The 24,006-nt window shown below is 33.4% G+C and overlaps 1 protein-coding gene and 1 non-coding gene across 2 annotated transcripts; both read right to left on the reverse strand.

Annotated features, from left to right (window-relative positions):
• Positions 1 to 10,334: 10,334 nt before the first annotated feature.
• TRNAI-AAU (transfer RNA isoleucine (anticodon AAU)) lies at positions 10,335 to 10,408 on the reverse strand. Its single transcript has one exon. It is a non-coding gene; the product is annotated as a tRNA-Ile (tRNA).
• Positions 10,409 to 16,699: 6,291 nt separating this feature from the next.
• LOC136350259 (uncharacterized) lies at positions 16,700 to 18,633 on the reverse strand. The gene is made up of 2 exons (XM_066301805.1): positions 18,545 to 18,633; positions 16,700 to 17,651 (listed from the first exon to the last, which is right to left on the reverse strand). The coding sequence occupies exons 1-2, from the start codon at positions 18,557 to 18,559 to the stop codon at positions 16,920 to 16,922; spliced, it is 747 nt and encodes a 248-aa protein (XP_066157902.1). The 5' UTR covers positions 18,560 to 18,633; the 3' UTR covers positions 16,700 to 16,919.
• Between the last annotated feature and the right edge of the window lie 5,373 nt (positions 18,634 to 24,006).

A 24,006-nucleotide genomic window follows, 5' to 3' on the forward strand; every position in this document is an offset into this window, starting at 1 on the left:
CTCACAAGAGTTTTTTTTACGAACACATACACGATTTTGTTTTAAATGTGTAATATCCATGGTTTTTCCGTATAAACCAGTCAATATACATCAATTTTTTACATCATTCGATATGAAAAATAAACACACTGAAGATGCGTTCGTCACTCTCGCCATGCACCAATCAAATTTCATGTGATAACAAGAAACTGCAAGAATTCGTACCAAATTCGAAAAATCTTCTTCAAAATAGAGACAAGTTTCTCTGGAATTCTTCTCTCATCTAATCTTAGAAATGACGTCAATGTGACGTACTATACCCATCTATTTTGATTTAATTATCTGTTTTTCTGAACGGAAATAACATTCCTCTTCTCATTCTCCTCCTTCTTGTTTCTTCTCTAAATTTCTCCAAACGAAATTCAAACCAATCTCACCACAAAATTAGCCGTTAAATACTAAAAAAAACTATTTAAGACGGAGCAAAAAAAATTCAGCATACTTTTAAAGAGAATTGAATTACTTTTGATTTGATGTGCCATTTGACCCTTCGTGCCACTTCAGGTTCTTGAAGGGGTTGCTATCCCATCTAGGGGGACGACTCAACACTTACGAAATTATGATCTAAAAATATACTCATTAAAAGTAAAATTGACGTGTCTCGGGGTTTTCCAAAACACAAAATCCATTTAAGATATTTCATGTGGTCCGGTTTAAATGGGCCGTCCAGTAGAGTAGACAAGTTCAACTGTGATTTGATATAAACTAAGTTAACTAGTGTAAATGTGAGTCTTGAAAACTCTTTCCATTTCCCAAAACAATTTCCCAAAAATTCTATTTAATAAAATTAAAATTATGATCAATAGGCATGCATTTGTCCACTCACTCGGGTTGAAAATATATCACATTTCTTCTGAAAAGCGTCCTTTACAATGGTCAAAAGTAAATAAAAACCCCGGCTTTTTAGTAGGTGTATTATTAAAAGGCCAAAAAACGACCCTTGGCTGAAGGAAATAAAATTTCGAATTTGAAACACAAAGGTGTCCGGCAACGGCAGCTCGTGGCAGCCAATAAATAAAATATCAATGACAATCGGCGGAGATTTTGGGCCTTTTTTCGACCATCACGTGTGTGCAGCTTGCACCAGGTGCAATATCGGCCACCCCATACACGCACTTTTCAATTGACCCATAAGATAACCCCGCAATTTACAAAACTCGAGTAGAAACCATTTTACAAAAAAAAAGATCTTCAAATTAAATTTCCACGAGCATTTTTTCTCCAACATAATCAAGACATTTCCTGATCCGTTGGACACATCAACGTCACCTGGCTTATTGAGTTGTCAGCCCATTGATCGGTGCGTGATTTCACAAGAAAATAATACGTTTTATGGGATACCTACTGAAATTATATCGTTTTAAGGAGGTTGTAAATTGGGTGGTCATCTGGCGTCCGTAAAAATGGATGGATTTCTGACAATGTTCGTTCGAGTCTTTTTATCACCAAAAATTGTTCTAAAAAGTGCTGACGATCATTGTTGGTTCTAGACTTGGGTCTGCAGAGAAGCCTGGAGCCCAACTAAACTTATTACCAATTATGGTTTTTTTTTTAAATCGCGGATGTTCAAATTCACACGTTTTGTAGTGATCTGTGGTATTTGCGCAACCAACTAACCAGCCTGATAAAAATTATACAATAACGTACAAAAATCCATTATACTTAAATATACAAAAAACTTCTCTCCAACATGGATGTTCGATAGTTGCATTATCAACAATGTATGTATTTTCAATATTTAGCCCAAATTAGTGGTGTGCGCTAATATACAATTCTAATTATCGCTAAAACGTTAATGCGCAAATTTAACGACCTATCTCTAGGTGAAATTAGTTGCGACCTATATACAATAGGATTACTATAGGTACTTATCAGCTAGCCGACGAGATTTGCTAAAACTAACGGCAACGTATTTGCAGTAAGTACGTACAAAGGTTAAAATTTGTTTTAAATGTTCATGGTTTCATTTTGCATCATATAATAAATTATCTCAGGGCGGCTACTAATTGTCTCTAGAGGCGAATAGCATTGGAAAACGTCGCAAAAATTGCAAACGGTTTGTAAGAAAATCTGAAAAAAGTTGCTAATTTAGGTTTGAACTGGCTTTCAGCAAAATCAACAAATCATCACACTTTAAATTCAACAACAAACTTAATGAGCTAAGTAAACAAATATTATTTAACTTCAATAACGTCATTGATTTCTGCTAAATGGAACTATTTGGAGATGGCAACACCCCCCCCCCCCCCCCCCCCTTGCACCGAGTGATGGCTTGTCAACAATCATTTGTTATTTTATGAGTAAGTAAAACGTTTGACTTTTTCTTCATATATCTCAGAGGTTGTTTCAAGTTCGAGTAAGATCATATTCGAACTTCGATAATGAGTAGTTAAAATGGATGGTGGTACGTTCCCTGAAAATTTACACGAAAAAATCCAAACTCTGAATGTTTTCAAAGTTCTAAGTCCGGATAGGTAAGGGCGCGCAGCGGCCAAGTCTTGAAGTTACAGGGTGTTCAAAATAATTTTGAATGTTTAATTCAATCAATATAAAATGCATGATAAAAAATCTAAATTGATATTAAAATATTAATTTCGATACTCGATTATGTGTTTGGACAATGGCGCGGCTTTCTGACGAACTTATGTACATCTGGAAAGTTGACGATGGAAAAGTCAAATATTAACTCAGTTTTTTGTTTAGCGATAGAAGACGCCGCATAACATCTACACTGAATTTAAAGGCATAACTTGTTTGTAGCTCGCTCTATGTCATTTTTGAATTAAAAAAAACTAATTCTTCACTCATTTTTACCGACAAAAAAAGCTCTTAGTGTTTTTTGCCAATAGCAGCCGCTCTGAAAAACAACCAGGTTCGAAACTAGAACTTTTCCTATTGGAGTAAAAACTATCAAAAAACTGAACTACCACAATAACACAATTAAATAATATTATTAATAATAAACTAATAATATTCACAATAATTACTGTAAATCGCCACAGGCTTCTGCGATACATGCTTTGGTTCGCCTTAACGTTGTTTGAAGATCTCTTTCTAATATACATGGCGTGTGTTAAATAATCCCACACGACCCAAATATCCTATTTCTTAGATGCCCATATTTTTAAATAATCATTTTAAAAACTAGCGACTTCAAGTGACCCAATAAAAAATAGTCTAAAGCACTCATATCCGGTGATTTAGGAGCCATACATGCAGTCCCGCTCTTTTATTCAAATGAATGAAGTAGGAGTGAATCAAATGGTGAAATAGGGGTCTAAAAATTGACCCGCAACTAATCTAAAGTGTGGCGATGCACCATTGAACTTGAACCACATCTTCGATCTAGTCCTTGAAACAACATCAATGTCCAAATACTTAGAAAGAGTGTACTCTAAAAACGTAGTAGGTAGTAGAATGCAAGAATACAAATTCTGCTAAAATTATTACCGAAAATTCGAAACTAAACGTTGATGGAAAATTCAACTCGATGATGATTTTCTATGGAAATAAGCAGGCTAGGAAAATTAGTTGTGGCGTGAAAATAAAACGAAGTTTGCTTTAAATTGGGCTCGTAACCAAAATGAGTGCGTGAATGCAAAATCACCCACATCACCTTCAGCTTAAGAAGAAATACCTGCCCGCCAGTGAAGATAAACAACGTGGAAATTCCCCAGGCAGAATCAGTGAAATACCTAGAAATGCACCTCGATAGGAGGCTAACCTGGAAGAAGCACATCGAGACCAAAAGAACTCAACTAAATCTCAAAACAAAAAAACTTACCTGGCTACTGGGGTACCGCTCTCAAGTATCACTAGAGAACAAAGTGCTAATTTATAAAACCATCATCAAGCCTGTGTGGACCTATGGTATCCAGCTATGGGGAACCGCCAGCAACTCTATATCGAAATTTTACAACGTTTTCAATCTAAGGCGTTACGGATGCTTGTTAATGCACCATGGTATGTTAGCAACAATACAATTCACTCCGACCTCTCAATCAACAGTCCGAGAAGAAATAGAGAGCTACTCAAATAACTACATGCGAAGATTAGATCACCACCCAGATCACTTAGCCATAAATTTACTGGACACAGCGACATACACAACCAGGTTGAAGAGATTCAACCCTCTAGATTTGCCACATAGATTCAACCAAGTAAGGGACTGAAATGTTGGTCCTTTTACTACACCACTTAGTACTATAATTTGTAATTGCCAGCATAGATATTGAATGTCTAATTTATTTTTATCTTTATTGTGACAGATTGTATCTCTACAAGTAATAAAAAAAAAAAAGAAAAAAAAGTGAATGCAAAATCTGGTCTGAGAGAAAAATTCCTACGTAACTGAGCGTGTACAAGTTGCATATGATAAGGATAAAGTCGTTGAGCTTTTAAAGTTTCCACACAGTTACATGTGCAATATTCAATCCACTAGCAATTTTTCGTGTATTAATTTGAGAGTCTTCGTCGATTTTATTTATGACAATTTCGTGAACCTTAGCCGTTTCGATTGTTACAAGTCTTCCTGAAATATATATGTGTTGATTGAGTCACTACTTGAAGAAAGTGCCCTTGAAATGTTCTTCATATGGCCTTAACATCGCCGTGAGTCACTGCATAAACAAACTACATATCTGCTATTTCTAAGGTGATAAATTGAGCCATTTTAGGCCCATCTCATGGCTTATTACTAGAAAACTCACATTAATTGTTTTAACGCACATAAAATTACGATTTTGACAATCAATGTTAGATTTTTCAAGTTCAGTATCAGTCGATTTTGCAATTTTACTGCCACGAAAACCTGTACGTCGTTTTCTAAGTCTTTTTTTGCACGTGTTCTTGTACATTGCAATTTTAGAGGCAAATTACAGCGTGCACTTTCTTATTTTGGTAGTAAAAACTCAAACCTCAAACGAGTTTTTTCCAGAATAGTTCCTTTTAGCGGTAAATACCAAGAGTAGGTTTTATCGGCAAAAATGAATTGGGAATAATTTTTTTTTACTCAAAAATTAATTAAAGTGGGGTAAAGCAAAGTTATGGCTTTACCAATTCAGATGTGAATGTCTCTCAAAAAAAAACAGTAAATATTTGAATTTCCCATCACAAAATTCTCTCAAAATGTTGCTTTATTGTCCAAAAGGAGAATTAAAACTATGTGCCTCTGTTCCACACACATCACCCTGTATATGTCTGAATTAAGAAACATTTCTGAAACGTTAAAGAGCATGTAAAACAACATTTTTTGTCAGAATCTAACTTCACATTATTTGGAAAATTTTTGTTCATTGGATTTGAGGATTTCTTCTCTTTCGGATTCGATAAGCGTCATGGTCGTTTAAAAGCATAAATCAATTTACTGGCAATCTTCGAAAGCTGTCAAATTACCGCTCGCTAATTAACAAACCAGAAAACCACGTGTCCATTAAAGGGAAACAAGCAGAAAAAAGCCATTAAGAGGCTTCATTTTTCTTTTTAAATCTAAAACACTCCGACTACGAGGACGGAGGGTGAGTTATTTTGGTCGGGAGGACGTGCCGGGAACGTGCTCATGTGCCGACTTTTAATACGTACATAAGGGGACATAAAAATCCCGAAACTATATACGTAAAAAATGGGGCGAGGGGAAAAAGGAATATAACTGCCAGCACGCGATCAAGGGGCTGTTTTTTCCCTCTTTCTCCGACATTCTCAACGTCTGGCCGAGGGCTTAGATCTGCCGGATAATATTACGAATGGGAAGTGTGCTTTTTAAATTACGGCCCATGTGTAAAATATTAAATAGGGGCGTGGTCATTTTTTTACGCATTTTCACACCTTATGAGAACGCACAAGTGTGTTCCTATCCACAAAATGCTTCCCAGAAAAATAACAACACAATAGAAAGTAGGTAGAGGAACAGTTAAAAAAGTTGCTATTCATGATGGTTAATCCCTTATACGTCGAGGTACTTAGGGCCGTGAATGCATGAATGAAAAAGGTTTGACCATCTCCGGTTGAAGTAGTTGATGCACATTTTTGCCAATACCCAAAAAATGTCGGTCAAAAAGCCCGCCTATACCTCCTGGTTCGCTTTGTTGAAAGCAAAGGGAAATTGAATTGGTTTGTTAGAAGTAATTTTCTGTTCGATCCACCACTGATTGTACGATAGGGTTACCTGCAACTTAAAAAATATAGATGTGAAGTTAAGGGAAACGACGCTTACCGATCACAGCTGTCTTCCAGTAAAATCGTCGAACAAATCAAATAAAAAATAAAATTTGAATTATGGATACGACAAATAAATTTTAGAGTACGCTTGCTGAGCACTGTATAAGTTCTCTAAATACAAATTATACAAGAGAGTCATGTAAACGCGTTGTAACATCAAGGATGAAAAAATGCTTAAATGGAAAAATCAGTTTTTGAAATTGTTGGATCTCAAAACGTTATGTACGTTAATGACTTATCGTATTTTAAGCACTATTAAGGCAATGGTGTTGAAACACATACATTTTAATAAATTAAAAGAAGAGGCCTACACAAACCCAATTTTCAGGTAAAATCCCAAAACAACAAAAAATCAAATAGCTAAATTTATTGTTGGAGGACATACAAAAATGTGAACAACAGTTATCTTTAAATTTTTTTAGAGAATTGAACAATCCCCCTTTGTTCTTCAAAGCAAGATTATGTTGAAATTTGTTGCAATATTTATAGAAAATATCAATTTTCTAATATTCTAGGATACTCTCGAAATATTGAAGATTTTTCAGGCGAAAAATTCTAAACAAATAAAAGCTGGCTTATGAAGTTGCATTTAGTAATTTATAGTAAATAAGAACCCTCTAAGGACATTTGAAATTCTCTTCAGATTTTGAAGATATTGTAGTACGAGCCGAAAAATCCATAAATTTTTTATACCGAAGTTGAGTTGATTGAAGCAGAGAATATTGTTGCCGTAACAATCGACGAATCGCTTGAGATTTTGAAGAGTTTTTAATTAAATGAAATAATCTTTTTTCTCTTAACGATCTCTTACGTAAATGTAGGTGTCTGTAATTTACAATGAATGCATATTTTCTAATGTTGGATAATTCTCCTGATGAAAGTTGAAACACAGAAAAAACATTTAATTTACTAATTTTGTTATAGTAAAAGAAAAAAGAAGTGACGGCATACGCTGATTCTCTTGGAATTTTTGAAATTTTTTTATTGAGAGATAAAAATTTAATTATATATACACAATAGTAATTTAAAATTGAGTCACACATATATTCACCCAATAAAGAAAAGAACGTAAAAAAATAATTTTGAAGCAAAAAACATTCAGCAGAAATTGCTGGATCTTAAGCGGCTGTAGTACGCCAATGTTCGATAAACATTTCAGTTACTTCCGGTAAAAGCAATGGCGTACCGAATGCAACTGAGAGGTAATATTTCCGTCATCAGAACTAAAACAAGAACAAACAGGAGAATTACTTTAAATAATTTCCAATCATTTTGTAAAATTACTTTTAAAGCATTGCGAACTGTCAATAATGTCAGACTAAGCACTGGCAGTGTAAGTAAAATCGCATGAATTTGCTTTGAATCAATACCTACTAACTTGTTCATATAACCCTAGATCCACCACTGATAATTTTGTTGGGTTATTCCCATCTAGGAAAAACAACCCTTTCAGGGATATCTTACTTTCAGAAGAAGCAAAAAACTCGTGTAAACTGTTAAACCGAGTAAAAATTCATTTAGGGTATAGACAAGAAAAAATAATGACCGTCTTTGTCGGTCAACCCTTAAAGTAAAAAAATCATAAAAAAATTAACCCTTTTACAGCTGCGTTTTATATTGCCCAAAGAACTTTAGTGCATTGCGCAATCGACGTTAGACGTAAAAGGGCTTTTTTGCAGGTTTTTTTTTTGTTTTACGAGGGTTTATAGGAAGATTTTAGTCGTATACCTAACGGGTTTCTTTCTTTATGTGCGGAGGTTGACGTGAGCTATTTTAAAGCATAAAATTTTCTTTTTGTAAAATACTTTTAGAAATAGTTATGAATTTTTTAACCTGGCAGACGTCTATACACTTCCTAGGTCAATCAATCATATAACACGAAATAAGACCAAAAAACCCTCCTAATGGAAACAGATCCTCCTAAAGTGGCATTTGGTTCTTTAAGATGCCATTTGGGTACAGGCCAACATACAAACAGTGACTTGCACGATCTTTTATATTAATTTGTATTCCAATGTAGTAGGCACTATCAATCATCCACAGTCATATGTAAGTTTTCAATCATCCTCCATTTTCATGTCCCATAAAGGTCTTTTGATAACGAAAAAATGCTCGCAAAAATTTCATGCAAGTCACAATTCGAGGACCGCCACAAACCGCACATTCAAAAGTGCCTTTTAAGAGCTGCATTATGACGTAGGAAACCAAAACATTATTTTTTCAGAGATTCGAATCAATATAGGTGACAGTTTTTTCAGATGATGAATGAATAAAACCTCAGAAACTAAAAGCTTTTTGAACAACTTCCTTCGATTATTTCTATAAGACATCAAGTTGTTCTTTAGGATTTAAAAGTGTCCAACGATTTTTTCTTACCGGTAAAACCCCAGATTAGTCACATGTGGCCCTTTAAAGCGAATAATACGGCAAGCTAACCCTAAGTAGCCACACCTGCCCTTAGTGACCACTGGGGCCGTTTCATATTTATCTAAAGTGGACAAAAAGTTAGTCGTGTTAAAAAGAATCTTTGCAGTTTTACCGTTGCATGAGGAGATTAATGATGTTGAAGGGTCACTTTTGTGTCCTAAAAACTTACTCTTAAGGCATTGGGATTAAAACAAAAATTTCACCCTTATACTTTTCATTATTATAGAAAAAATTTTGCATGTATGTATACGAAGAGCCCTCCCAAAAAGCACGAGCCATGTGCATGTTTTATTGTATTTCTCCCAAACTTTTTGATGCAGATGAGGGCTGAAAGGCACGCGAGGGTAGTTTTTTGAATATGGGGAGGTTCATTTGAATTCATCTATCTAAAACGATTGATGAAATGGCGGCACACGACCGATGAATGTGCAATTTTCTTCATTTTCGAGAATTTCGCTTATAAATAGACTATGAAATTGTAGAAGTGTGCCAAGTGTTTTGAAATAAAATGGACTTAGTCGATTTAACTTAATTTTTTAATGAAATATGTAATGAAATCAATTTTCCCTAATTTTAAATTATAAAATTATTCCTGGAAATCAAGGGAATACAAAGTTTCCAAAATTGTCTTCATCAGCGATTATTTCAAAACCTCGTGAAGATAGATGAACCCTTTATATACCAAATTTATAGTATGGAGATAGAGGTATTCTCTAAACAAAATATTAGATATACAAGTGGACTCAAAGGATCGAAATTTTTATTTTAAATATAAGCTGTATATTATTGAATTTTTGGATTCTTCAAGAGCATGCTATTTCGATTTCCAGCTGTTTTAGAAGTATCCATATTTGAAATATGATACTTTTTGCAATTTTCATAGTTGTAACTTCCTATTTATTACAAGAATTATTTACAATTTAAAGTAATGCAATCACTAAAATTTTTTCTATCTTTGTATCTGTTCCCGCTGTCTAAAACATTTCTAATGAACCCTTCATTCCCAAATTTAAAAAACACCCAACCTCTAGGACACCTGCATCGAGGCGCCACTTGTTCATCAGCCAAAAAAACAACCCCGTCACGAAAAAAGCGCCCCTCATTAGCTCATATGGGGTGCGCACACGCCAGAGGCAACAAAAAATCACACAAAAAAAGCACGAGCCTTTTAAAAACTCAATATAAAAACCAGAAACGGGCGCGAATTCGATACATTCCCCTCGGTTTCCGGCTGACGATGCATTTATTCATCTCTACCATCCGACCATGGGGGGTAAAAAACACCCCTCATCGCGTGCTATACCGATGGAATCTGTACAAAGCGAGGGTCGATAACGATCCCGTCTATTTCATCTGATACACGAAGTTTTGATGCAGTGGAATGTTCGATCATGATTTTAAAGGAGAAAAAAAAACAAATTTGGGTGTAATAATTAATCAAAGAAAGTGGTTTCATTTAATTAATTATTATATATTATTATTTCCTATTTGATTTATAAATCAGTTGAAACAGATTTTGACCGAAATTGAGAATCTTCCCTGCACAACAAATCTTTCACTGTTTAAATCAAAACTGACTAAGCTACCTCAACGACATAGCAAAAATTTAGGGAGAGCAGAAAGAAGACCAAAATATAAAAATAAAAAAACTTTGGCCCATGAGGGGATCGAACCCGCGACCTTCGCGTTATTAGCACGACGCTCTAACCAACTGAGCTAATGGGCCAATATCAACGTTCCTGAAATGCTCTCATACTTTTCGCGCACATAACATAGCGTATTCTAAAAATAAATTAAAAATTCATTAATGTCTCTAATAAAAATGACAAACTTAACTTAATTTATGAACATGAAAACATACTTAATTTTGGCATTAAAACAATTTAAAATGGATTTTCAATTAATGATTTTTCATTGGCAGTTTCGTTACATTTGGAAGGTTTTTGGTTAAATTCAGTATTCAATAGATACTTAATTGGATCAAATACGTACACACTCTTTGTTCGATAGCCGCAAACATCTATTAATTTTTACTAGGCAGGAAAACAGAAAAGTGTGTCCTTAAATCGGAAACTGCGCCTTTTAAAAGCTTCCACTTCATTGTTTTTTGTTATTTTTAGAGTGTGCCTGTCAAAATGATTGAAATGGGGCAGATGTATTATTTTTAGGGCGCATGTGACCTTTTACGACACGTACTCCGTTTATGTAGCAGATTTTCTGTTTGTTTTCGCTCGAAACAAAACTTACATAGGGATATCCTAAATTGCATGTGGTGACATCTTTTTAAGGGCTATTAATTTGTCAAATATCCCGCCATATTTTTTTAGGGTATATTTTACGCAGAAACCGATACTTTTATTCCTGAAGCTGTTGTTCGAGATAAAATATCGAATAACCCTGTTTCCGGACTTCAGACCATAAAAAGAACCATTTTGGCTATATAGCAAAAATTTCCAGGGTTTTAATTGGCATGTCGCTCTTAAAAAAGAACCATAAATACCGAAAATTTGCAACTCTTCAATAAAAGACCTTAAAGGTTTGACAAGAATACAACCCGATTTACCAAGAATTTCTTCGTCTAGCCATAAAACTAATTATAAGCCGAACTCGGATTTGGGTATAAAAATGCGTTTTGTAGCAGCCGGTTTGCATTTTTGAATATCTCGGTCCTGGTACTTTCTAAAGTTTGGTATATAGTCTATTGTCCGACTGTCGTTTCTTTTGAAACCCCTTTTCAGGTAAAAATTTGGGTTCCATATTTTTTGCAAAGGTTTTTTTGGAGGGACGCGGGGAAAGGCAGATTCAACCCTTATTGTGTTTATTTAAAAACCTGTATGTTGCAGTGACTCACATAGATTCACTTGGTCATGTATGATCTACAAAAGCGGATGTTTTTCAGAAGAGTTTTTGCGCTTAAACGGCTTTGAGGAGGCCAACAATCGAATTGAATTTTTCAATAAATAACTTTTAAACCAGCAGTAAAATTTTAACCATTAATTAAAGTATAATCTTAAAAACAAATTTCTGTATCTACTTTCAAAGTTGCAACATTACAAAGTATCTCAAAATTTGAATTAAAAATAACGTGCATTAAATGCAAATTTTCATAAAATCCTTTATGGTGCGTATATTCATGTCGGCATAATTCACCTTAACGCAATCAATGTTTTCAATTCAAACTTTGAATCACAGATTTTCACATTTTTTCTGTTTTTTCATGCTAAATAAGCTAAAATGTGGACAGATTACCTCGATAAATTTTCATAACACGATTTTAAATTTCAGAGTTTGTAAATCATATAAACTAATCAAAAATAATATTCGTCATTCCTAATAATCACATTATTTAATTTCAGTTAAACTGTGGTTTCAGTCACCGCGAAATTAAAAGAAAAAATAAAAAATCTCAAGAGAATTTCATTCGTGTTGTTAATTTAGATTCCAAACGAAAACGTATAGAACAGTACAAAGGCAAATATTTTTAAACGCAGGTTACGACAAAAACGAGAAAAATAAATAATCAAAACGTGTCCTCGGATTACATACTAAATTAAACTTGCAAAAATTGGGTCAGTTTTAATCACAGAGGAGAATAGAAAGAAATAAATCACATTTTGAACATTATTTAAAGTCTATTCTATTACAATTTTTTGGTTTTTAGAAAAAGCCTTCAGTAAAATAATTCAAAATTTTAAAGAAAGTATGCCGAATTGAAAAAAATGTTTCTTTCTAAATGAACATTAAAAAACTGGTTTTTAGTTTAATTAATTTTCAAAGGCAAATACACGTACGATCAAAATTGTTGCATATTTAGGTATTTCAATTTTGATTTCGTGCACTTGTGGATGTCGTAACGTTTCTCCGGGCTATTAATGATACTTGACGATCTTGAGAAGCTGTCGTAGCTATTTTTCGAATTTTCGGTGGACGATCTACAGCACCCTCTAAGTTATGGTATTTTTTTTATATTCGCGACACAACACTTTGCCAAACATCTACATTTTGCGCAATATTCTTTTAACGAAGATCTTGCTCTAGAAAAAGTAATGATTTTTACTCATTTTTTTCAGTTTCATTTTGTATTTTTTTCATGAAAACAGAAATGCATAAAATTTTCATGGTTTTATTGAATTTTATTGATATTGTTATTTTCGTTAGTTGCAGACTAAAGCTTATTTTTCATTTTATTCCATTAATGTCCTTTAAAATGCCTAGAAATACGATTTATTTGATTAATAGAGTAAAACTAATTACAATTTTACAAGGTCTTCGTCAAACGGATATTGCACAAAAGTGTCTCGTGAAATGATGTGTCGCGAATAAAAAAATATACCACGACTGTGATGATGTAGGCCGTCGGAGAAAAAGTTCAAAAAGTTGAAACAGCTGGGAAAGATCATCAGGTATTACTAATAGCCAGAGAAAATATAAAATATTCACAAGTACAGATAATCAAAATCGAATTACTTAAATATACAACAATTTTTATGTTTGCATGTGATGAACGAAAAAAATCATTCACCAAAAAGTCAAGAAATTACTCAAATATTTATTTTTATAACTTTTAAGATTTATTATTAATCAATTATCATTGAAACACGTGTATATATTGTAGCACAAAAGGGAAAAATATGCAATTAATATATTAGACATATGTTAAAAAAAACCTAACCAATATACAGCCTGTTGCAAATTTTAAGACTGTTCCATAAAGGTACCGGAAACTATAAGTTACAAGGCGGGTAACATTAAGGAAAGTATGCCCAATTTGATGTTTAATTGGAATTTAAAAATTTGAAAAATTCTTAGTATTTCCAAAAATATTTCAAGAAAAGAAGCGCAAGTTTTGATTATTGTTTTTCTCGTAATAATAATACAAATTCTCCAATTCAAACAGCTTGGAAGAAGAGAAATGTTCAGTTTTTGAAAGCATGTTTCTGATAGATGCGGGACAATTCAGAGACTTAAAGACAACTACTGACGTAACACGACGTGAAATTATACATACATATATGGGTAATTGCAGATTAGAAATTTTCCAATATTTGAGTATTATTTTATTTATTTATTAAAGACATGTCTGACAAACACTGTGCAACTGATAATTACACATACATGCGTTAAATTGACTAGGAAAAACTTACAAATCAAGAAGTAGCCCATAAACGGATTACCGCATATGAGTCCAAACATCAAGTAATACCAGAAATAGGACGACTCTTAATCTAAATCTGGTAGTATTGTAAGACAACTCTCATGTTAATTGAACTTAATACAATATTGAAGAGATCAACAATTTTAAATTGCATTGCATTAAAACATCAAAATCTTTGCAATAATTCTTTTGTTAATTATATTTGCTAATTGAATAACCGTGTGACATATAAGGATTAATTTTCTATGGTAAATGACAAAGCAAAGTGTTTGTCTACACATATTCAAATATATGTAATTTGTTATCGTTGATAAATCGATCAATAACATCCAAATCCAGTTGAGGATGCAAGCAGTCGTTAGAATGTTACTCATAAATAGCTTTAAATATCTTGAAGTCGTCAGAAAAATTAAGCAATGAGGTTAATTTATGACACTAGGTAAGTCATTGATAAAAATAAAAAAAGGATCCTCATTATTTTTCTGAGGAATCTTAGATTTATTTATGAACTTTCTTGATATACATTATTGACCTTCATCCATTCACGGCGAGAATGTTAGCAAGACTTTTTAAAAGATACATATTTCTGTAAAAGTAGAAATTTTTGGGTTTACTTAATATCAAATCATCGACCTTATTAAATGCTTAGAAGCTGCCCGGTAGTTAAAAAAATGTCTAAAACATGAGAGGTAAAAAAACAAAGGTTGGACACAATAGATCTTCCATTCACAAAACCATGTTTCTGGGGCAAATGAAGTCATTATCATCACGTATCAATATTTCGAATGTCTTGGACAAGGGATTTAAAACGCTTCTAGGTAAATTGTTTTTAGTAGGTAAAGGGTCTGGTGTTGCCCGCCTTGTGAACACGGGATATGACTGCGTTCTTAAATATATCTGGAAAGGTGTTAAACTTGATGATAATGGCTCCGGTTGGTGGTAATTTGCTACATAATTCGTTTATGTGAACCAGTAATAAATTTTTCTCGTTGAGTGCCTCCATATGAAAGTCCTGATAAACTTTGCCTAACAGGTAATTTCCAAGACAACAGAGAAATAGGACAACGATTATGACATCTTTCTATTTCATCGCTTCTCTAGGAGTTATCTTGTTGACAAAGTTGTCAGTACAACTTTGAAACGCTGACCGTGATAAGGTACGTTTTTTCACACTCCTGGTATATTTGTCAGTAAGATAACTTCCACGGGAATAAAAAAATTGATTCGTGTTTTGTCCAATTTCGTTGATTCTCTGAAAATTATCTTATTGGGAAAGTTAATTGTTGAAAACACCTGGCCTAAGGATGTCATAATATCTTTCTCTAAGCAATTCTGCAATACTTTGCTTACGCTTATTTTTTTAAGTCTCCGTTATTAAATACTGTACCTAATTTTTAAACAAATTTCTATACACATAGAAAGTTAAAAGTTCTGCATAAATTCGTTAAAAATTGAAGGAATACATAACATGCCCATGTCTAAATTCAACAGTTATCGAAACGTTTGAGCAATGTCGCAATTAGAGTGACCCGCCAGATCGCCTGTCCTCACCCTTATGGACTTTTTCTATGGGATTATCTGAAACATAGGATGTTTTTGAATAAACCCGACAATATAGAAAAATTAAAAAATAAAATTGTTCAAAAGGCTCCACAATTATCTCACATGTTGAAAACAGTTCTTGAGAAATTTGAATTATGGTTTGCCCGCCGTTAAGATGTCAACGCGGCACAGTTCGAACATTAAATATACATATAGAATTATAGCAGTTTATATTGTTATTTTTTCAGTATTACTAGTTATATCGTTATTTCTATATTTTGTAATTTTTTTCGAAAACTCTTGAATTTAAATATGAGAATGTTATACGAAATAAGTTCAGAATTATTTCAAAGAAATGAAAAACGTCATACTATATAGGGTATATGGAGTGCCATAAGAAACAAAATTAAAAAGTATATTTATCTACTATATGGGTAACCCTGTATATGTGTCTGTTACGTCAAAAAATACACAACTAAAAACAATATTTGACGTGTTTCAGCATTTTCATGAAAAATATTCCTTTTAATTATTAACGAATTTGTGCGGAACGTTTGGTCGTCTATGTATTAAATCAACCAACTTCCTATATCAAGTTCACATTCAATATCCTTACAGTAAAATTTTTTTTGATAATTGTAAAAATTGTCCATTACTTCTACTGCCCCAAGTAACAGATTATCATTATGCGAATGGAAAAACTTCAGTACAAATTAATAATAGGTTACGGTTACATCGAAGATTACATAACCTTTATGAATGGCTAAAAACCTGCCTAATTTCCGTTACATACTCTGAACTTTTCATGCAAACGATTTTTCTTATAGTTCCCGACATCAATTACGTTCATTACCTTAAAAGCGAAACACGATAATGCTACTTGTCCGTCATCGTCGAAAAAATATAGGTTTAATGGAATTATGAATAAAAAACGAGGGGGTTTCGTGCTACCCCAAAAGGTCCCAACCCCACGTAACGGTATGAATTATTAACTAATTAAACTTTCCATAAAAATTTCAAATTAAAATCAGTTATTGGATTCCAAAAATTCCAACGCAAGAAACATTTAAATAACCTACCGTCATCAACATCAAGACTACTGTCCCTCATTAACCGTCCAATTAAATAAATCTGGTCAGTAAACATTACCTTGTGACTATGATGTAATGACCGACCCCATTAGGCCAATTGCTGCTGTTTTTACTTGCGAAGACATAAAAGGAGAGCATAATTATAGGTCTACTTTGGCAAATTCGGTTCTGATCTCCTAACCTTCCGGTTAACTCGTAAATTATTAACCACAGAAAGCAAACACCACTGTTTATAAAAATAAACAAAATTTTATTTATATACCTGCTATGCTATTTGTCACCATTTCTTAACGCTACTGAGCACTATTTTAACTATAAATATGTACAATTAAACGAACCTTAATAAGTGATCGTCATCATCATGATGTATCTCAACGACTGGTCAGGCAAATAAATTATTCTCTTAAAAAATACGATTTTATAGGCACATTGAATGGAATACTATGCAATTATTTGTGGTAGCCAGGAGGTCCATATTGGGTAGAGGCAGATCCTCCTCCAATGCCGGCTCCAGGTCCGGACAATTCTCCTCCAGCTCCGGAAATTCCAGATCCAGACACTTCAGCACCAGTAACTCCAGAATCAACCTGTCCAGATCCTACACCAGGTCCACCAGGAACAGCATAGTTATAACCTCCATTTCCACCTTCCTTTTGAGTCTTGTACCTGATGAAGTAAACTTCGGGCTTGCTTGGTTGGGTGGGAACAGGGGTGGGTACCACAATCTCTGGCTGCTCTTCTGGTTTCTTGACCAAAACATACACTAAAGTCTTCTCCTCATTCTGAGGTTGAACTGGGATAATTGGAGCAGTTGGGGTCGGTGGATTTGGTGCCTTTATAAAGATAATCTTGTAGTGCTTTTGTGGTGCGGCAGTGGGGATTACTCTTTGCGGTTTGATCTCTTGAGGCTCTTCTGGGGCTACGTGGACGTAGACGTGTTTGTGGACAGTAGAGAGTTGAGCTGGAGCTCCATAAATGGTGTCTAAGTGGCCCCCAACGGGACCTCCTCCCACGGATGTATCGAAGCTTCCAAAATCTGGAGTGGATTGCTGTGGGCCTACTTGAACGCCTAATGGAGGATTAACAAAGTCTACAGCAATAGGACGGGGACTAGGGTAGTTGTAACCTTGTTGTAGCGGTGGTTCTGGTCTGGCGTAGGTCGCAGCCAATAAAATCGTTAGCTATAGAAACAATTTTGTCTTTAACTCGATCCGGTCATAAAGATATTATTAGTGACATAGATTGAAAACTAAGTCCTCGATCTTTAATTTAAATTTTAATTAAATATTATACGCCAATGTTAATGTTAATGCAAATGATAAAGTGCCTTTAATCGGAAACAGTGATTGTCTCAAACTTCACAGGGTAGCAGCTTCAAGGAAAGAAGAATTTAGAAAAACTTCTTACTTCAAGAAGAAACAGGCTACACCTTTGCACATTTGCATGATTTTAGTTTTATTAATTTTATCTATGTGTAAAACTTGATAAATTAATTTAATACAAAGCAGAGATGTAGAGCAAATTTAAATTAGTCAAATTCGTTAAAAAATTTGCTTTCACCAAGGAAATAATTTACAGAAATTTCGTATTACGAGAAAAAAAATTCTTCGCCAATGTGTGTTCTTTCGATTTTAGCTTTATTCCTTAGGATTTACAATAATCATTGACTTGATTTAAAACTTTAATTTCCTTTTTTTTTCATTTAATTCGCAATTCTATACCTGACACGCCCCCCTTTCTTAATAAGTTTAAGTAGAAATTTACTCAGGTAAAGAGACTGGTAACACGACAGTTTTAGGTGAGTTTAGGTAATAATTTAAATTCTTTACCACGATTTTGTCGAGACATCAGTTTTCTTCAATCAAAAGGCCTATACGTTGAATTTTGCAAAAAGAAATTGAAAACGAAATTTGCGACGTTAAATTCATCTATGCCAAAAATGAAATCTAACAAAAAATAACCGTCACCACAGATCACAATCATTGCTCGAAGACACTACAATCACCACAGGAGAATGCACAGGTACCACCACCTGATGATATACTTTCACTGGGATATCATCATGCTCACTTACCAGGAACGGCTTCATTTTATCCGAAAAAAGTTGTTGTGAATCGGTCAGTGCAAGACTTCGATTTACGCCATCTTTCAAGTTTTTATAGTTTTAATTCGCCGAACCCCCCTCACTCGACCGCGGTGGTACCGGGGATGATGATGGGTATCTAGTAAGTGCCGTAATTGCGTGGAATACATTTTTTGGCAATTTGCAGGTATTAAGTGAATGGCGTTTTTGATTGTCCAACTGTTGCACAAGGTGAAATATGAATCGGAGATAATTATCGTCAATGTTGGGTCGTATCAGGCTTGTGTCATCGATGATGATGGGCTTATCTCACCATCTAACTAGGTTTCTGTGATATTGACCACACAGCAGTTTTGTTTTCATGAATTTGCATATATTAGTACCGATGGAACTTGATGTATATTACATAAAGTATTTTTTTTTAATTATTATTATTGGCAATCAGCTTAAGAACCACTGTTTCAAAACGTTGAGCTTGCTGCTTTAATCTGCTTTAATGTAGATATTTTTATCGTAATTGCTTTTAAAAAATGGGAACTTTTCAAAGCCATCGAAGCCAAAAGAAAAATCTGACCACTTCAAGGTTATTCTCATCGATGACGACAATGAAATTAGTGTCATCTTGGTTTATTGCAAAGCATTCCACAGTACAGGGTGTTCCACACCAAAATGAGCAGCATGGGGAACCAGGGGTAATAAAGTCGCGGACGCAAATGCAAATACACATGGGCATGCAGTTGCTTGTACATTGGCGTATCTGAATTTTTTAGGACTCGGCAATTCTTCGAAATTGTATACAGGGTGTTTCTCAACTACGTGTAAAAAATTTAAAGGCGTAATCCTCGACTGATTTTGAGTCAAAAATGTCTAATAAACATATGTCCGCAAATGCCTTGTTTCCAAGATACAGGGTGTTGAAATGTGACAAGAAAAAGAGATTTTATTTCTAAAATGACTCAATTTGAGTGTTTGAATTTTAGAAAAGCCAATTTTTGGGGGAATGCTTTAATGATTAATTATAAGAATTGCTGAAAATGACCACCATTACTTCATAAGAGATCCTGTATCACAAAGACGTTGAAAGAGGTTTTTAAAGGTTTGGTGGTTGGGAGCTTGGTAGTTTGGAAACCTTTCCATGTAAATGCGCCTCGCTGCCAAACACTTACCATCAGCAAGGCCGTAAACAAAAACCATATTGGCCATTTCTTGATTAGTGTAATTAGACATTTGAAAAATTTTCAAAACTGAGGTATAATCTGATTTTTGGGACACAGAACTAAATTCATTCACTTTAGAGAGCAAAACACCAAAATAACACTGACTATCTTGTTTATAGTAGTGGAAGTAGCAAAAAAACTAACAATAAACAAGTTAGTAAATACCACCAAACCTTTAGAAACCTTTAAAACCTTTTTCAACGTCTTTCAGTCAACACCCTGTATCTTGGAAACAAGGCATTTGCGGACATATGTTTATTAGACATTTTTGACTTAAAATCACTCGAGGATTACGCCTTTAAATTTTTTACATGTAGTTAGGAAACACCCTGTACATTGTTTATTTGTTTTTTCGTTCTGGCTATTTATCTTAAAAATTACGTTCGGTAGTCATTGCTTTTACAGTAAACTAATACGATATTTTTAAAATCACATGGATATACAGGGTTGTTCATCCTACCGGTTCGTTAAAAGTTTACCAGGATCTAAAAGTAAAATTAATTTGAAAATTTGAACTTAAGTTAACTTTGACATGCTCAATTTTTTAAAAATATTTTCAACTTCCTGTCACTTCCGGTTTAAGCGAAAATAGCAGTCAACTTGCTTATTTTAAACGGGACCTCAAAGTATATTACACTATTTTTAGATTGTATGTGATATTTCAGACATATTTTCTGTGTAATCGTTTTTGAGATATTTGACCTTGAATAAAAAACATCCGTAATGACCAATTTTAAAATCGCATATCTGCGCAGGTATTACAGACATAATCTTTATATTTCACAGAATGTCAATATATAGTCTTAAGTTACACTTTTGCTATTTATATGTTTTAGTATTACACAGGGAGTCCAAAATTCAGCGTCTAACATTCATATTTTTAAAGTTGCAACGATATTTTTTTAAAAATGAAACACTATAATTTTAAGCAGTATCAAGTAGAAAATATGATTCTGTATCAAACTGCATCAGGATTACGTATTTCTATTCTGAACCATTTTCGAAATAATTATGTTTAATGTGTAAAACCAGTAATAGTGTAGTAGTACGTGCTTATTCTAGTAAATTTTCTAACAACTTCTTAATTTTTTTAATAATTTTCATCAATTATAGGACAACGCGTTATTTATTTTTCTATGATCAATTACGTGTAGAGTAAAAACTTGCTTGTAAAAAAAAGAATGAATATGCATTACTAGTTTCACATAAAATTTAATTACTTCGAAAATGGTTTGGATTAAATATATGTAACTCAGATCTAGTATGACATAGAATTACATTCTCTATTTGCTACTGTTTAAAGTTATAGAGTTTCCCATTTGAAAAAATAGACTTCGGCGACTTCAAAAATGTTAATATTAGAAGCTAAATTTTGGACACCCTGTGAAATACTAAGCCATATAAATAGGAAAAGTGTAATCTCAAGACTCTGTATTGATATTCTGCAAAAAATGAAGATTATATCTTTAATAACTGTGGAGGTTTGCACTTTTAGGATTCGTCATTACGGGGGTATGTTTTTAATTCAAGGTTAAATATCTCAAAGATGGTAAAGACTAGGTATAGCAAATTATACAGAAAAGGTGTCTCAAATACAACGCAGAATCTATAAATAAAATAGTATGCTGAGGGTCCCACTTAAAACAAGCAAGTTGATAGCTATTTCCATTTAAACCGGAAGTGACAAGAGTTGTAAAAATTAAAAAAATAGTACCCGTCTAAGTTAATTTATTGCCAAAATTTCAAATTCGTTTCACTTTTAGATCCTAATAAACTCTTAATGAAAAGTTGGGTGAATAACCTTGTATAGATGGACTTTTTACAGCAATAATGAGACAATAAGTCATTGACGTATTTTAGTGTTTTTCAACCCAGGAATGTGTAGAAAATAGTACTTCTATTTCTAATTTTTCGCGTTGATTCCCAATTCAAAGTTGTGTTCGGTGGGCCTTTGCCTTTCGTATATCTATAAGATAATTTTTCAAATTATAGAGAACTTTCCCAACACTCAGTATATTAAAAATATATGTTGGTGTAGGTATTTCAGAATTTGAACTTATCAATTTTCAAAATTATTTTATTTTTCATTTCTTCGTTCCTAATGTGTACAATTGTATTCTGTACTTCTCTGTTTTTACTGACTTCACATGCAGGTTTGTCAAATTTCAAAAACTCCTTAAAAACCATTGACGTAATTGATCAATATGCTTCGAGAATTGTGTCATGAAAATTTGATGTCTACACGAAAAATATTTTTACGACAAAACTAATAACTAGTAATATAACCAACAATGGGATAATTATAGCTCAGAGCGAGAACTATCGTGCATAAGAAGATTATCACGCTGTCGGTCGGTATTCTCGATGTTGTTCGCCCTCAACTATGTAGTCAAACGCAATAGTATTATAGCGGCGTCGCGACGCTGTGACGAAGTCTATCGTGTTATCCATACGGTGACATTTCTTGTGAGAATTATCATCACAACAGAAACTATCGTTCTGAACACGAGTCTTTTGAGCAGCAAACTAAAAATTTTCCTTTGACAATGTGACGGTTTTTAATTTCATGTAGGTACACTTCTGAATTTTTTCAAATTAAATTAAAAAATTCAAAATTCTAATCTTTCAATGTTTTTTTAAAAACAGTAGCGTACTTGGTTTGTGGGGAATTGTGCATTTTTTCAAATATAAGATAAAATCACGTTTCATAACAAGTAACACTCAACTTTATTAATTTGTTGCTCCCTTCTGAGTTTGATTCTGTTTTTTCTTTACCAGTGCTACTAAATTATAATTCATATCATGAATATCTTTGACAATCACAGGTATGTTTTCTACTACTACAAATTTTCAGTTGTAAAAGATGACTTTCTTCTTGTCGTTTCTCTTCTTTCTATCCCTGTTTAGAGGAACCGTGTTTTTTTTTTAAATTTAAAACTGAATAGTTATGAAAAACCTATTAAATGATTATTTCTTTCTTGTGATTTTTTTATATCTTTCAGTACTGCACCGACTTTTTTACAAAACTTAAAATTATAAGGTTTCAGTATTAATGAAAATAAGTAGCATGCTTCGCTTCTCAATGCATCTACTAATATTCATAATTTCCAATGATTTCAGTTGTATGTGAAAAAAAATTCTTTATCATAAACAGATTCGTAACTTCGAAATGAAATAATTTAAAATGTCGGGACATTCGAAGGTTCTGTTCGATTTTCTATAAATACTGAGTGGGACAATAATCGATAAAAATATAAAATTCCTCTCAAAAACCCAATCATATTAAAAAATGTGTACGCCACAAGTAAACTAACCTGGAACATCCATTTCGGCGCTTTCATGTGTATTTAGATTGCGCAAATGTTCGGTTTTAAACCCCTTCTTGAGTATCTGGGACCAAATTCAAAACGGTTCAAATTCCAAAACACATTTATGACATTCTCCATACAGAGCGTTTCAGGTTTTAATCGGGAAAATTTAACAGACAATAGAACTCGGAAAAATAACGCGAAAAGCTCATATGAATATGTGCGGTTTCGTTACGAAAATACAGGGTGTCCAAGTTTTCAGATAAAAAAAAATTATTTGATAGCGTTCTATATTTTTGAAATATAAACTTGAAATTTCGTAGGTGCACTACTATTTAGAATCTACGCGGTTTGATTTAACAAGTCGCTTTAAAATCTACTGGGTGCTACTTTTCCGGGGGCCAAGCTTCATTTTACTGCCCGTACTTTTTTTGTGGGGCGCCAGTGATCTTTAGTGGAATATGTTTTGAATTACTTGTTAACTTGTTTATTGTTAATTGTAAACTTTTTTACCTCATGGATTTTTTCCGTATCTTTGACGGTTTTCCCGCCATGTGCAAACTTACCAGCAAATGCACACCAATTTAACACGTTATTTTTAGTTGAACAACGAGTCCCCGCTATTAACTACACTAATGGACAAAACTAAGGAAACTTTTCAAATATATAAAAATAAATTTAATTTCACCCTGTACATCATTTATGTGTATCTTATTTACTTCTGAGGAAATATTTATTTAATACGTACCATATACATTTTTTTAATTTTCAGTGATAAGAATAATGTTTCATTATTTGTTTATTTATTGGGACAAATCTAAAGAAACTTTTTGGCAAAACACATTATCGGTTGAATTCTATTTTGCAAAATATATTCATATTCACCACAGCGTTTGAGTGCTACAGTGTTTGCTATAATATTTTGAGA

This window comes from Euwallacea fornicatus, chromosome 2 (assembly GCF_040115645.1).
Source record: "Euwallacea fornicatus isolate EFF26 chromosome 2, ASM4011564v1, whole genome shotgun sequence".
In the NCBI taxonomy this organism is placed as follows: domain Eukaryota; kingdom Metazoa; phylum Arthropoda; class Insecta; order Coleoptera; family Curculionidae; genus Euwallacea; species Euwallacea fornicatus.